This window comes from Anabrus simplex, chromosome 2, assembly GCF_040414725.1.
Source record: "Anabrus simplex isolate iqAnaSimp1 chromosome 2, ASM4041472v1, whole genome shotgun sequence".
Taxonomy (NCBI): domain Eukaryota; kingdom Metazoa; phylum Arthropoda; class Insecta; order Orthoptera; family Tettigoniidae; genus Anabrus; species Anabrus simplex.
The window spans coordinates 957,311,056-957,328,053 of record NC_090266.1 but is presented as its reverse complement, the minus strand read 5'-3'; the positions used below and the strand labels follow the sequence as shown (position 1 = coordinate 957,328,053).

The window sequence follows — 16,998 nt, the reverse complement described above, 5'->3', positions numbered from 1 at the left end:
CAGAGAAGTGTTCACGGCTGTCTGCGGCCTGGTCAATCCAGCTCTGGAACTTTGGACTGCTTTTAATCGCTACATTCCTACGGACGTTTTTGTAATGACCTATGTTGACTTCAGTTAGGAAAACCACAAAGTCAGTCTTTCTGAGAATCCCGTAGCGAAGCACGGGTACATCAGCTAGTTGTATAATAAAAACAATTATTTTAGCATGTAGGCATAAAACTATCAAGAGGAATTCTACGCAATTCGTAATAAAGGTCTACAATGAAAATCATGTTGGTTAACAGGGTAGGCTAAACTACGAGGTAGTTGGCGGCCGCAATATCGTAGGACATTATTGCCAGAGACAAGGTCTGTAATGAATTGCTTAATTATTTGAGGGTTTATTACGTTGTCGTGTTGGAGCCTCCTTGACTCAGGCGGCAGGGCGCAGGCCTCTCACCTCTGGGTTGCGTGGTTTAAATCCCGGTCTCTCCATGTGAGATTTGTACTGGACAAAGCGGAGGCAGGACAGGATTTTCTCCGGGTACTCCGGTTTTCCCTGTCATCTTTCATTCCAGCCACATCCTTCAGTCATTAATTATTGCCCCAGAGGAATGAGACAGGCTTCGGCAGCCGGCACAGTTCATTCATTCCATTCCTGGCCCGGTCGAATGACTGGAAACAGGCTGTGGATTTCATTCATTTCATTACGTTGTCGTGTTAACGTGTGAACAGTGGCTACATTTAGGCAAATAGATTTTGTCATGTAACGATTTAATCGTTCTTTTACGAATCAAGATGTTGCATGCGGATACTATTAGTGATATCGTGTGCAAGCAGGTATATCTACAAATCATGAAATGCAAAATAAATAATGTAGAAAATAAGTTATATGTAGGTATCGGAAAAGATCATCCAAATCATTAGAAAAGCTTTAGGAACATCTCTGAGTGAAATAATAATAATAATAGTACCGGTCGGTACACCTCTACGCCGCACTTTTGAATTTTCCGCCTTAAAGTACTCCCCTACAGCAGAAACTCGGAACTTTAAAAACTGAATTATCTCAACAGTTTCTCAGAAGATTTCACTGTGTTAATTTCGAACTGCTTTTGTTTACTAATTATCAAGAAGTGTGGACATTCTCTGATAGATGTCTCTACAAAACTATGACCATGCACCCTGGTGCGAAGTGGTAGAACTTTATTTGAAGAAATTTTGTATTCATAAGTTTGTTCCTTACTAAATTTCGTTCTTTCATTTGTGAGTTGGCAATATAAATCTTTTCTTTCCGCCAGTTTTGAAGTTAACCAGTCAATAATTTATGTCATTAATTTTCAGCCAATTGTGTCTTTCTTCTCCAATTTTGATGTGTAACTGTAAGCTACCCAATAAACGACTGTGGGTGTGTCTTAATTATTCATGAAAGGTCTCGAATCTTCCCCGAGAGTATAAAACTGCTGATTTTCCTGGCTCTCTGCCACTTCAACAACTTCTAGCTTAGTGTATGGAAGTATAGCAGGGGCGGGTAGCGCCTCTTCCTTCGGGCAGCAGCTCTTCAACAAAGGTAATGGCCGTTTAACATCTTATTTCTAGCTAGCTCAGCAGTTTAACTCTCGGGGAAGGTCCGAAACCTTTTCAATGTAACCTACCTGTCTAAAAATGTAACTTAGTGCCGGCTTATGTAAAATTTTCTTATTACCTTAACTGTAAATCGGGGATAGAGAGTGCTTTACCCTCTCGAGCTCCCCTTCATTTTTGATTTGAGGGGACTAAGTTTTTATAACCGATTTTCTTCTCTTCTTAATGTGTTAAAATATTTTTCTTATACGAGTCACCTCCCTAGTCTGGGAATAGCCCCTGTGTCATCGGCCTAGTGCCCCTTGTTTTAAAAGGTTTCATGTAGGAGTGCAAGCAACGCCTCCATTCATCTTGGTATTTTGGGCCATTTAATTAATCTGTTCTTTTCCACTGAGGCCCAGTAGGTTGGGTACGAGATACCCCCGTTTCATTTGATGCGCCTTGATGGCAATTTAGTGTAATAGTCTGGTATTGCCTTTAATAGGCTTGAAAAATTGAGAGCGGTTCAGCTCTTTCTTACCGGGCGAGTTGGCCGTACGTGTAGAGGCGCGCGGCTGTGAGCTTGCATCCGGGAGATAGTGGGTTCGAACCCCACTGTCGGCAGCCCTGAAGATGGTTTTCCGTGGTTTCCCATTTTCACACAAGGCAAATGCTGGGGCTGTAGCTTAATTAAGGCCACGGCCGCTTCGTTCCAACTCCTAGGCCTTTCCTATCCCATCGTCGCCATAAGACCTATCTGTGTCGGTGCGACGTAAAGCAACTAGCAAAAAAAAAAAAAAGTTCTTTCTTGTGTTTGAAAAGTGCCTCTGGGAGGCTTGAGGTTAAAAGGTGGGAGCAAGTGCTCCATACAATAAGGGGATTTCTGCCCTTTGGTAATATGTGGTTGTGAGCTGAGAGCTCAGGGATTGTAAAAGGTTGGGCTCGAAGCCCGGATCGTTAAAATATCTCTAAATCTTGGTTTTCCTGGTCTTGTACCTGATTTGTTAACTTGTTATTATTTGATGTATGTTCAAATTCTATATCAAATCTGTTCAGTTTGGCTGTGTTGAAAATATAACCTTTAGTGAAATTTTAATTCGTTTCTCGGTTTTGTAGTTAGACCCATTCCAGCCCGCACCTTCTTTCACCTCTGCTGCTCCACGGGTAACCCCGTAACAATAATAATAATAATAATAATAATAATAATAATAATAATAATAATAATAATAATAATAATAATAATAATAATCCAGGTAAAAAATCCCTGATATGTCCGGAAATAGAACCCAAGGCTTCCAGGCACGTTAAGGATGGATAATGTGTGTTAGGAAATTTGGCGTGTGTCGGGTAAATATTTCCGTTAAACCACGTTGCAATATCAGTTTCCGGACTTAAATACTATTAGTTCAGACAATTTGGATGGAACACCGTTGATATCGTGCCCTTTATTTGCTGCCAAAGTGTTGCCTCAATCTTAGGGCAGAATAATGCCGGTTATCACTGTGACATTTGAACAGACAAAAAATAATAATAGAGAAGCGTCGAAAAGCACGAGAAGGCCATAAGAGAGCAGCAGAAAATATGAGTGATTCTACTAGAAAGGAAGTGAAACCGGTTGCAGTTGGAGACTTTATTTTGTTAAATGTCCCGAAAGTAAACAGTACAAATTTATCTCGGAATATTCCTAATGCGAAAAATAATGTTTAACAGAAAAAGCAAAACCCATGGTGCAAGAGCCCCGAATGGCCATGGCCTACCAAGAGACCGCTGATCACCCCGAAGGCCTGCATTTTACAAGGTGTTTGTGCTCGCCACGACGAGTCCTTGCCTTTCTAGATCATGGTCGCCATCTCACCGTCAGATAGCTCCTCAGTTGTAATCACGTAGGCTGAGTGAACCTCAAACCATCCCTCAGATCCAGGTAAAAATTCCTGATATGGCAGGAAATAAAACCCGAGGCTTCTAGGCACGCTAACCCTACACCGCGGGGACGGCTCAATGTTTACCAGGCAGGAACAAAAAGTGGCATTTTAAAACATAGTTTACTAGATGTGGCTTCAAGATTTCTGGTGCATAAATCCTTGAAGACATCCCAGAAGGATATACACCGATGAGCGATTGAATTTGAGATACTTGGCTAGTAGCGTGTTGCGCTCTTTTTCGCCCTGATGATGGCAGTGACGTGGCGTGACGTGACATGGCAGCAGATTCCTGTAAGGGGCCCCATGTTACCCCATGTGAACAGTCCTCATACTTGGATACCGCTACCACCGCCTGAACTGTAACCTACTTGCAAAAGGGTGACTCACTCGTACTCTGCCATCATCGAGAACCAACTGGCACCTTGACTCATCTGCAAGCAAAAGAACTCAAAAACTGAAAATAAATGATAATATTACAGTGATTCTCATTGGTATATATATGCCACACACAATACAACACATTACACCCCTTCAAAATGTAACAACTACATAGAACAAATATCAAAAATGTAAAAACAACATCAAGAGAGACTCACAGTGAAAAGTGCATTGAATGAAGTCAAATATATAATTAATATGTAAAAATGTGAAATTAATTATGTGAATCTATAATACGAATAATGATGAATTTACAGCGATCAAAAACTCTAAAATAAGATCAAAAGAATACAATGTATATATTGTAAAAATTGTAATTCAAATATTTCAATAAACGAGGGATAGCAGGGTAAAAGCCGGGTGGGTGTGACGCGGGACTCGCACTGGGTGACGCCTTGTTGTGACAATCCAAACGCCAGTACCCATATCACAACAACAACAACATAAAAATACGTGTGCCATAGCACACTCACAATAAATAAATAAAACACACAAAAACTACCGAAATCACCGGCCAAAGAGTCTCTCGTTGGACGGGTAGCCCGCCCCCATAGAGGGAGAATGAAATACGTATAAGCAGCAGCAGCAGCAGCAGCAGCAGCAGCAGCAGCAGCAGACCAGGCGAACGTTTACCATACTTGAAAAGTCCAAAGGCGGTGTTCTTTTAACCATGTCACCCATTGTGCCTTCTGACGAACGGTGAACAGAGATGCCCCTGTGGGATGGTGACTCCGGTTCTCTATTGTGAGGAGATGGTTCTGGATGGCATAGCTTTTCCCATTTCGTTGTTGTCCAGTATTAAATTCGATAGTTATCTGCTGCACCTCTTACCATCCGAGGTTGCCGACGGTGACCTTCGTCATCAAAACGTTTTATTCCACGGCAGTTGACCCTGGTGGTGCTTGTGGTATTCCCAGAGTTCAAGTTCTCATTGAACGTTCTTGACATGACGGCACCTGGAAAGCCCAATGCTTGCCGAGATCGGCCCACGGGCCATATGTTGATTACCCCTGTTGTAGGACAAAATTGCAACGCTCTGGCTTCTCTCATAATCTAAAGCAATAAAATGGACGATTATTATTATTATTATTATTATTATTATTATTATTATTATTATTATTTTGAAAAGTGGTGCGAGGGCTGGAACGGGATCCACTTAGCCTCGGTAGGTCAACTAAGTAGTGGGGGGTTCGATTCCAACCTCATCCATCCTCGAAGTGATTTCTCCTGGTTTTCCACGTCTCCTCCAGGCAAATGCCACCTATCTTAAAACCACGGCCGCTTCCTTACCTATCTCTTCCAATCTTGTCATCCCTCCACAAGACTGCCGTGTGCTGGCACACTGTACCGAAACACTCCACCTCAAGCTCCTAATGTTCCGGAACAACTGACTGTTCCGGTCTGCCCAACCCTACCCACTACGCTCCTGTTCAGCATAGCAGATGCGACCACCTGAGCGAGTTACTGGTCCTCCTTCCCAGTTTTATCCCCGGCCCAATGCCCCGCGTTCCAGGTTACTGCCCTTGAGGACCTGAGTCGGAGGGAAAACCAACCCTGTAGCCTAAACGGATTAAGAAAGAAAGATTATTATTATTATTATTATTATTATTATTATTATTATTATTATTATTATTATTATTATTATTATTATTATTATTATTATTATTACCATCTTTCATTTTTCCAATTTTCTTAGTCCCCTTTTTTCCTTACTCAGTCCTCTTACTCTCGAAACTATCGGAACTCTTTCTTTCTTTCTTTCTTTCTTTCTTTCTTTCTTTCTTTGATTAATCTTAGGAGTTGAAATTCTCTGTTTTTCTACGCGTTGTAATAACCAAACTATCTCACAGAACATCATATCTTTCTTCTTTCTCTTTCTTAATCTGTTTACCCTCCAGGGTTGGATTTTCCCTCGGACTAAGGGAGGGATCCCACTTCTACCGCCTCAAGGGCAGTGTCCTGGAGCGTGAGACATTGGGTCGGGGGATACAACTGGGGAGAATGACCAGTACCTTGCCCAGGCAGCCTTACCTGCTATGCTGAACAGGGATCTTGTGGGGGGATGGGAATATTGGAAGGGATAACAAGGAAGAGGGAAGGAAGCGGCCGTGGCCTTAAGTTAGGTACCATCCCGGCATTTGCCTGGAGGAGAAGTGGGAAACCACGGAAAACCACTTTCAGGATGGCTGAGGTGGGAATCGAACCCACCTCTATTCATTTGACCTCCCGAGGCTGAGTGGGCCCCGTTCCAGGCCTCGTACCACTTTTCAAATTTCGTGGCAGATCCGGGAATCGAACCCGGGCCTCCGGGGGTGGCGGACGAACATCACATCATTTCAGAAAATGATAGAGCACAATTGACAACAGTTACAGCCTACAACTATTGACTATCGTCAGCATGGTTAATTTTGAACCGTTACGCTAAAGTCAGACCTAAGACGAAACGCTGGTTAATAGAGCAAACGCCTGAAAAGCCCTACATGTTTTTAACATGCTCTATTGGTGAAAAATATCTAATTCCCTCCATGGGAATTTAGAATTTTCCATGCTAAAATAATTCTCAATATATTCTATTCAATAGATGAGTATAATTCGTGAGCCTTGCACAGAGAATGCTTTGTAGTCTACGTAACTTAACCATTTCATCGGTGGAACCACCTTAAGCAGTGCCTCTACAATGGTTTATACTTACTAGGTGATAATTCTTGAATTATTCAGTAGATCAGTGCTGGAGTCAATAGAAACTGCAAATGGCCGGCTGAGTGGATCAAATGGTACTGTGTTGGCTTCCTGAGCAGAGTCTGATGGGTTCGATCCTGGCTCGGTTCGGAGATATTTTAAAATGCTCAGAGATGGGGAGGGGGAGGGGAGTGATGGCCGAGTGGTAACCTAACTGGCTTCTCAATAAGTTGGTCGAGATTCAAATCCCCGAAAAAAGTCACGTCCATGTGGTTCGGATTCCATATAAAACCCGACGTCGGGCGGCTATGATCATGATATCTACAGTCCCGTAAAGCTTGCTTTTGCCTTTTGGCTTTTGCTATTGATTATGCGTGGCACTGACTCAGAGATCTTATGGCAACACCATCTCCCGAATGCAAGCTAACAGCTACACGGCCTAAGCCCTGCAGCCATCGCTTTTTATCAGCGCACAGGTGATGCCTGTAGCTGGTAAATGATGACATGATATCGTTATAATAATAATTTCGTGTGGCTATTACTAGCCGAGTGCAGCCCTTGTGAGGCAGACCCTCCGATGAGGGTGGGCGGCATCTGCCATGTGTAGGTAACTGCGTGTTATTGTGGTGGAGGATAGTGTTATGTGTGGTGTGTGTGTTGCAGGGATGTTGGGGACAGCACAAACACCCAGCCCCCGGGCCATTGGAATTAGCCAATGAAGGTTAAAATCCCCGACCCGGCCGGGAATCGAACCCGGGACCCTCTGAACCGAAGGGCAGTACGCTGACCATTCAGCCAACGAGTCGGACATGATATCGTTAACATGCATAGACAAGAAAGGATCTCCTAACAGACTCCTATGGGACATCAGCCTTCTTGTTTCTTCATGATTGCTTCTTGCATATGGTGACTTCTCTCCACGGAGATACGAGTTCATTCGTTGGACACTGCAGGTTTAAGTTCTACATTGCAGGCTAGGCAGCCTGTAAACCTGAAACATTTATTTGTAGATCGGAAAGTACAGTATCATAAATAAGTTGTAACTGTGATTTATACAGCAAAATGTGGCTTCCATCGAAGTTCCAGTCTCATCCATGGCTGTAATAATAATGACGTGTGGCCTCCGGGGAGGCCTGGTGCAGGTCCTTCGAGTTGACGCCGTATAGATGAATTCTAATACTGAAGACGGCACAAACACCCAGCCCCTGAGCCACAGGAATTTGTTAATGATGACAGTTAAAATCCTCGACTCCACTGGTAATCGAACTCAAGACCTAGTGAACCAAAAGCTAACATGCTGACCATTTAGCCATGGAGCCGGACATCCATGGCTGTGACAGTATGGAAGTTGCTGGGGCATGAGTGGTGCCGAGTGTTGCTCATAGGTTTAGTCATGCTGCAGTAGCACTGTCTGGTCCAGTGAGTAAAGCAATGGCAAGCTACCTCACTCCTCATCTTGCTTAGTACGCCTCATGTTGGCGCTGCCATAAGTTTTTGCGGTTTCCCTGTAACCGCATAACCGTTGGTGGTGCTATTTGAGGATCCAAACAGCCTCTGGGCTGATGACCTAACAGACAGACACCATTCATATAAATTGCCATAGCTGCAGTAAACACGAACATTCGTAGACATAGCAATCTTAAAAACTGGGTGTCATTTGTTGGGTACAAGAAGGGTTGTCTTAAGAAGACTTCAGCTAATGAAGTCACCGTTTACACATTTAAACTCCCGTTCTTCAATTCTGTTTGCAGGTGGTTTAATGCCACTCAGATAGGTTTTCGGTTATGGTGCGATAGGAAACGTCTAGGATGGAAGAGGAAGCAACCGTGGACTTATTTGAAGTACAGCACCAACTTCAGGACTGCCAATGGTGTGGTTCAAAGCGATCATCTCTCGAATGTAAGCTTAGGCCTATAGCTGTGCGGTCCATACCATGCAGCCAACTCACTCGGTCTCCTTCTTTTGGTGATATAATAACCTTATTTTCCAATCCTCAGTCATCAGAGTTCTAACTCCATCTGATGTTTCTTTTTTCTTTTTCTTTTCCTTTTTTTTTTTTTTTTTTTGCTAGTGGCTTTACGTCGCACCGACACAGATAGGTCTTATGACGACGATGGGCTAGGAAAGGTCTAGGAGTTGGAAGGAAGCGGCCGTGGCCTCAATTAAGGTACAGCCTTGCCTGGTGTGAAAGTGGGAAACCACGGAAAACCATTTTCAGGGCTGTCGACAGTGGGATTCGAACCCACTATCTCCCGGATGCAAGGTCACAACTGCGCCCCTCTAACCGCACGGCCAACTCGCCCGGTCCGATCTGATGTAGCTGAAATGATGTGTAGTCCTTGAGAGTAAACTGTCTACAAGGTCTCGTTAGTGACACAATTGTTGTAGCCATTATTCCACAACAAAATGCTTAATATTAGGAAATGAATGTGTTATAAATGTCCTCTTTCTTTTGCAGATTAACGATGTCGTACATCAATGCTTCGTTCAATGCTTCCTTCAATGCTTCCGTCAATGCTACAAATGGGGAGCTGGTGGATCTGAAACGAAATTTGGACAGTATGTTCCTGCTCACTAATGCCATCATAGTTTGCTGTGAGTAGAACTGATCATAGGCCTACTTCTTTTTTTATTTAATTTTAGTACCGTCCCTTACGGAAGTCTGTTAGCACAATATTATAAATATATGCATACAATAATTTCACAGAAGTTTTCAGTTATAGCAGTCGAGATGTGAGCGCAATGAAAAAAACGGGCTCAGTATTTTTGTAATACAATATTATTTGTTTTTAGACCCCATTAACTAATTTTAGAGTTTTTAGAGACGCCAAGGGGATGGAAATTACTTCCCTCAGGAATTATTTTACGTTCCGGTAAATCTAACCAAAATTAGGCTGCTGTTATCGCTGGACTGAGCGAGGATCGAACCTGCCATCTTGGGCTCAGAACGCCAGTGATCTGTCATCTGACCCAGACAGGCCGGCACAATATTTTGGCCCTTCTCATTGTTTCTTCTTGCATTCTATTCCTTATTCCGAATATTAATTATTTATATAAGCGCCGCATTTCATGATCCGTTCCGTTGTTTTTCCTGTTGGGAATTTTATCTTTTCCTTCTCAGTTGGTTTGGATTCGACCCTGCTTTTACCACGAATATAATACCAGCTTGAGCGTCTGGAACGGGGTGCACTCATTTATTTGGATTTACTTCAAAAATATAACGGCGCTTTGTCATATTCAATACATTGGTAAATAATCATAATTAACTCTTTTTGCGTTTAGCACACGCAGCATTTTGGGCCCAATCAGAAAAGAAATTATTCCCGCTTCGTTCGCAAGCGTCAGTCCCGCTATAGTGCCTTTAAGTGAAACATGTCTGTCAGACACAGTTAAAGACTCAAGTACTATCAGATGTCTAAGCCCTGTTCCGTATGGACCGGCTCTTAACCTCAGAATATGGAGTTTTTATTGCTGCAAATCCAGAGTGTCATTCGACATGACGTCTTGAGTTGGCGAGGACCGCTGAAGCCGTGTAGTAGTAATAAGTTCCTCATCGGATCATTGTATCTTTCTGCGAAGTCCTCTCAGGGGATGTACGCTGCCTTGTCTCTTCTCTGGATCGTGTGCTACAAGTTCAACATAATTACAACGCAATTTATGCTAGTGAACGTCAATCTCGAAATTACATGGTCAAGAAATGCCACCTCAGTGCCAAAAAATCCACTTGCCAATAATTTTCTGTTCACTTCTTGTGACTTTTCCTCTATCAATTAGTGTTTGAAGCACTTTTCTTCGTGTGGCTATTTCTAGCCGATGCAGCCCTTGTAAGGAAGACCCTCCGATGAGGGTTGGCGGCATCTGCCATGTATACGTAACTGCGTGTTATTGTGATGGAGGATAGTGTTATGTGTGGAGTGTGAGTTGCAGGGATGTTGGGGACAGTACAAACACCCAGACCCCGGGCCACTGGAATTAACCAATAAGGTTAAAATCCCTGGCCCGGCCAGGAATCGAACTCGGGACCCTCTGAAACGAAGGCCAGTACGCTGACCATTCAGTCAAGGAGTCAGACGTGTTTGAAATTCCCATTCTACACTAGATCTACTCCTTACTAACTCTTCATCATCCTTCCGGTCCCTACACATAATTCCTGGAATTTTTTGATCACCAAACTATATTTACAACTTTGACCTACATAAAATCCTTCCCAAACCTCCACTCCAGAGCAATATATAATTATTTTCCCCACACTAAATGGAACGATATTTCCTCATTTCTATCGAAAAGTCTTCCTGTCCCCCTCACGTCCTACACCGACAATGTAAATATAGATGATATCAGGAAAAACTGGAAAAGAAGTATTCTTCGAATGGGCTGATCGAGCGGTGCCGAAAGATTTCGTCTCTAACAAACGAAAAACGCCAGGGATCACCAAAGAGGTAGAATCTGGAATCAGAAGGAGAAATAATGTATACAGACACCATAAAAAATACCAAGTGACGGTAGGTGGGAGAAATATAGACTGGCCAAGAACGAAACAAAGTAATTAATGCGTGATGCCTACAGCTCATACAGCGAGAGTGAATGTTTTGAAATATTTATTAAAATCTGAGATATAGAACACAACTTCGTAAAAAAAAAGTTATGTTCATGACCGAAACGGTTTAGTAAGAATTGTGTTTTTGAGAGTCAACTACCATCTAAACCTCTCAGGAGAGAAATGTTTTGAAGTATACGGTGTTTTAAACCTAGGACATAAAAGAAGACCCTTCTCGTAAAATCACGTTATACGCCAAGCGTTTTTGGAGGGATGAATAATTATTTTACGGAGCTAACCTCATTTCACATTCTAGCCGTGGAACGTTTAAAAATACTTCCTGTTTCACGTCTAGGGTTTAAAATATATACCAATATTTGGAATTTTGTCTTCGTACGTTACCTAAACCGTTTCGGAGGAAGGAATTAACATATTTGTTTTCGGATCTTAACACCCATTTAAATCTCTGAGGGGTTAAATTTGTTTCAGCCGGGCTGAGTGGCTCAGACGGTTGAGGCGCTGGCCTTCTGACCCCAACTTGGCAGGTTCGATCCTGGCTCAGTCCAGTGGTATTTGAAGGTGCTCAAATACGTCAACCTCGTGTCGGTAGATTTACTGGCACGTAAAAGAACTCCTGCGGGACTCAATTCGGCACCTCGGCGTCTCCGAAAACCGTAAAAGTGTAGTTAGTGGGACGTAAAGCAAATAACATTATTATTAAATTTGTTTCAAACCTTCTGTTATTGACTACATAGAATATCATTTGACATTTTAACTTTGTAATTCAAACTGTTTCTATAAACATATATTTTGTCATCATTCCTCATCCCCCAGTCCAAACCCCTTACGGGTGTATTGTTTCAAGTCCACTTCTTATTTGTATCCTCATAAAAAGAATTAGACTCCTTTTACACCCCCCTTAAGTTGACTCCCTCCTACCTCCCCCCCCCCCCTCCAACAAAAATGCGTGTTTCTTAATTTTTAAATGAGATTCCAAATACCAGTTTTCACGTCCGTAACACCCTTCGTTTTGGTGATATAAGTATCTTCATAGAAATAATCAAACTCATTTTTCAGTTAATTTACCCACCCTTAATTGGATTTTACGAAAACAAAAGAATACTTTTTTATTTTTAAAGAAGATTCCAAATACAAATTTTCACGTCTGTAACTTTTTCAGTTTTTGATATATAAGTATCCTCATAAAAATAATTCAACACATTTTCAGTCCTTTTTACACCCGGTTTATTTTACAAAAACAAAAACAAAACATTTTTAAAGGAGATTTCAAATACCAATTTTTACGTCTGGAATATCTTCAGATATTGAGATACCAGTATCCTAATAGAAATAATTCAACTCCTCTTTCAGTCCTTTTTACCCCCCACCCTCCCAAGTGATCTTTCCGGAAACAAAAAGGTATGGGTTACTTTACATTTAAAAGAGACTAAAAATACCAGTTTTCACGTCTGGAACACGTTACGTTTCGGAGATATACTCATTTCAAAAATCCGTCTCCTTTGTCAATCCTGTTCACCCCCACCCTTTAAGTGGGTTTTCAAAAACAAAAAGCACGTGTTTATTTTTATATGAGATTCCAAATAAAACTTTTCATGACTGTAACATCTTCAGTTTTTGAGATATATGTATCATCAAAAAGGTATTCAACCCCTTTCTCACCTTTCTTACCCCCCTTAAGAGATTTTTTCGAAAACAAACAAATACATGTTTCCTTATATTTAAAGGAGATTCCAAATACCAATTTTCATGTTTGTAACATCTTCAGCATTTGATGTATAAGTATCTCCATAAAAATAATTCAACTAAGTTCACTTCTCTTCACCCACCACACCCCTCAAGGGAATTTTTCGAAAAATAAAAAATAATTGTTTATTTTTAAATAAGATTCCAAATACCAATTTTCATGTCTGTAACATCTTCAGTTTTTGAGATATGAGTATCCACATGAAAATAATTCAACACATTCTTCAGTCCTTTTTACATCCCCCCCTCACCTGAAGTGTTTTTTTTTCCGAAAACAAACAAATAGGTGTTACTTTTATTTTTAAAAGGGATTAAAAATACAAATTTTCACGTTTGTAACGTGTTAAGTTTTTGATATATTGTAGGTATGCTAATTTTAAAAATTTACCCCCTGTAACACTTCCCCTTAAATGGGTTTTGAGAAAACAGGTTATGCATATTCCTTTACTTTTACAGGAGATTCCAAATACCAATTTTAACATCTGTAATACGTTACGTTTTTAGATACACTCATTTTAATATTTTCACCCCCTTTGTCACTCCTGTTCACCATCCGTTAAGTAGATTTTCCAAAAACAAAAAATAGGTTATCTATATTTTTAAAGGAGATTCCAAATAGCAATTTTCATGACTGTAACATCCTCAGTTTTTGAGATGTAAGTATCCACATAAATGGTATTCAACCGATTTTTCACCTTTATTCACTCCCCCCCCCCCTCATTTTCAGAAAACAAAATATACGTTTTTTTTATTTTAAGGCAGATTCCAGATACCAATTTTCATGTCTTTAAACTGTTCAGTTTTCGAGATATAGATGCACTCATTTTAAAAATTCACCCCCCTTTTCTCCCCGTTAGCGACGGAATATCCGAAAATTCTCCCTAAGTGACCATCTGCATTGTAATATGAATATATCGCCAAAATTTCACTTCTTTATATCCAGTAGTTTTAGCTCGGCGATGATGAATCCGTCAGTCAGTCAGTCAGTCAGTCAGTCAGTCAGTCAGGCAGGCAGGCAGGCAGGCAGGACAAGTTATTTTATATAGAGAGTATATAGATTAGTGGTCTGAAACCTTAAGTCATTTGCCCACAAAATGGCTCTTCATAACTCTTGCCATTAACAGATTGATTGAGTATTGGCCAGCAATAAAGAGCTACCCTTATTTCAAGAGTACTGACGCCTGTCCAAAACAACGTGCATCATATCCAGAGAAAGAACTTGTTCCTGAAATCTATTTGAATTGTGTGTCAAATATATGAGTTAAAATGCTATCAGTATAAAGAAAAGGGAGCTAAGTAAACAGAGAGCTAAGTATTATTAAATCACATAACAGTCTATAACAGGATCACATATTCTATAACCGGGCGAGTTGGCCGTGCGCGTACAGGCGCACGGCTGTGAGCTTGCATCCGGGAGATAGTAGGTTCGAATCCCACTCGGCAGCCCTGAAAATGGTTTTCCGTGGTTTCCCATTTTCACACCAGGCAAATGCTGGGGCTGTACCTTAATTAAGGCCACGGCCGCTTCCTTCCAACTCCTAGGCCTTTCCTATCCTATCGTCGCCATAAGACCTATCTGTGTCGGTGCGACGTAAAGCCCCTAGCAAAAAAAAAAAAAAAAACATATTCTATAGGAGTGAAACGAAGAAATTAATGAAGGAGGTTTCATCAGCATCCTTTAAGAAGATATCATGTGAATTTGATCGATTGTATGGCACTTTGTTGAAATACGTCGAAATCCATTATGACTTCTCAGCTTGTAATGCGTATGAAAGGATGGAACCTCTTTCTTTGGATGGGGAAATACAATATTGTGACTGAACTTTCAGCTGTAATACTCAATCTACAAGAGCTAGTCAACCTGGGATAGCTATATGAAGAATTTTGTGAGGTGAAAGATAATTTTAATGACTATAACACTGAGGATGGTGATGTAATGTCTAAGTGGGTAAAATTCTTCACGCTAGTGTCTCAACAAAATGTAACAAATATCTGCCGGCTCACATGATTTATACTAAGCATACCAGGTTCAAATGCATTTGTGGAACGAGGAAATTAATGAAAGAGGTTTCATCAGCAACCCTTAAGAAGATATCATGTGAATTTGATAGTTTGTATGACACATTGTTGAAATATCTCGAAATCCATTATGACTTCTCAGCTTTTAATACGTATGTTAGGAACAGCTGTTCACCGGAACTCTTAAAATCAGAGCTTCGAATTGTAATCGTACCGAAGGTACGCCTGCTCCGTACATTTAAACTAAGCGCCTTTTAGAAGGCCATCTGTAATGTGAACCTTGAACTGTGTATTGGAAGAAGTTTGAACTTTAATGTTCAGATGTCGCTACTATCGACTTATGTGCCCCCCCCTCTGGTGGGAGGATGGACTATTTTCATAGGAATTTTGTCATTTCGAGCTTTTCTAAACTACAGGTTTGTAGATTGTTTTTTGTGTTCCAAGGTTACTAGCACTTCTATCTCTTTCTTCTTCATGAAATGATTAGCCAATCAGAAATTTTGGATATTAATTCAATTAGACAATCAAAATTGTGGGGGTGTACAGGCCTTCGGCCTAGAGAGTTCTGGAACCTTTCCCTGGGAGCTTTTGGGCAATGTTGTCTTTTTCATCGCTCCAGTCTAGAAGTTTAGAGTGCATACGTAGGGGAGGCAGGGGGTAAGCCTTGCCCGCCGTGGGAAGGCCCACCAGCTCAAGGTAATGGCAGACATCTTTTAATTATGCTATAGTTTCAGAAAGCTGACTTGAGGGGAAGGTTTCAAAATTCATTCTTAATGTAATTTTTTAAAGTTCAATATCATTTTTAAATGTAAATTATCCAGCAAATCTAAGGACTTTATTCCAACTTAGGGAATAAAGAGTGTTCACTCTCTTTTAATTCCCATTCAGTTTGGTAATGGGGGTGACTGTGATTTTGTAAAATTTTAAATTCTATCTCTTCTTTTGTGACTTAATATTTTCTCCAACTAGTCACCATCTGTAGTATTGGCTAAGCCTCTGCAACTTAGGGCCATAACCCCACATAGGATCTTAAGTGTTTAGAGGTATATTTCAAAAGGAGTGCAAGTGTTTTGCCTCCTAGCATTTTGTTTATGGCCAATTTCTTAAACCTTTTCTTTTGATTACTGAGGTCATGTAGAATGGGCACTTATTGCCCCTGTTTATTTCTAACGGTTTATAGTCAAGTGTGAATCAGTCTGTCGAGCGGGTAAGACATTAAATCTGTTTTGTAATGATCTAATGTAAAATTTGGATTAGAAAATTGTGCCTTGAAGAGGCTAGATTGTAATAAGTTTTGGAGCGCAGTCTCCTAGAGTATTCATTGATTGGAGCAAAGGTGATCCTTTGAATATATATTTTTTTTTGCTAGTGATTTTACGTCGCATCGACACAGATAGGTTTTATGGCGACGACGGGGTACGAAAGGTCTAGGAGTTGGAAGGAAGCGGCCGTGGCCTTAATTAGGTACAGCTCCAGCATTTGCCTAGTGCGGAAATGGGAAACCACGGAAAACCATCTTCAGGGCTGCCGACAGTGGGATTCGAACCCACTATCTCCCGGGTGCAAGCTCGCAGCTGCGCGCCCCTGACCGCATGACCAACTCGCCCGGTGCTCCTTTGAATAGTGTAACTTTGGAGCTACAAGCTCATTCTGCAATTTATTGTGTACTTGAACTTTGATCATTCCTGTCATTTGAGCCGACGAGCTCCTGAATTGTTGTTGTTGTTGTTGTTGTTTATCAAAGTTTAAAGTCAGAGAAAAAAGGAAAGAAATACATTTCCAAATTTTAGTGTTTTGAAATTATTCTTCGATCTTTTCTCTGTCCGCTCAGTCACCCCGGTACCTTCTTACACCTCTACAATCGACGGTATCCCCGTAACAGTAATAAACTGCGTTCGAAGTGCTTTTGCAGACGTAAGGAATGATAAATGTGTAGAGTTTAATATGCCTGGTGTGGCCACCATACATACTGCGGAATAAACTGCAGTTCTAGTAGCATTCCGTCGTGCAATGACTGTGTAACAGCTTTCAGGTATAATGCTTTCAGTCTCTCAAGCAGCATTGCAAAAACTGCCACCTTCTACCGCTCCTAATAAATCA

General features: G+C 41.2%; 1 protein-coding gene across 1 annotated transcript in view; it reads left to right on the top strand.

Annotated features, from left to right (window-relative positions):
* LOC136863218 (putative ammonium transporter 1) overlaps nucleotides 1-16,998 on the top strand; it is a 270,464-nt gene that overhangs the window by 131,633 nt on the left and 121,833 nt on the right. Inside the window, exon 2 of the mRNA XM_068225881.1 lies at nucleotides 9,037-9,173. Within this exon, the coding sequence (XP_068081982.1) occupies nucleotides 9,044-9,173 (130 nt within the window). The 5' untranslated portion in view covers nucleotides 9,037-9,043. The remainder of the gene's footprint in view (nucleotides 1-9,036; nucleotides 9,174-16,998) is intronic.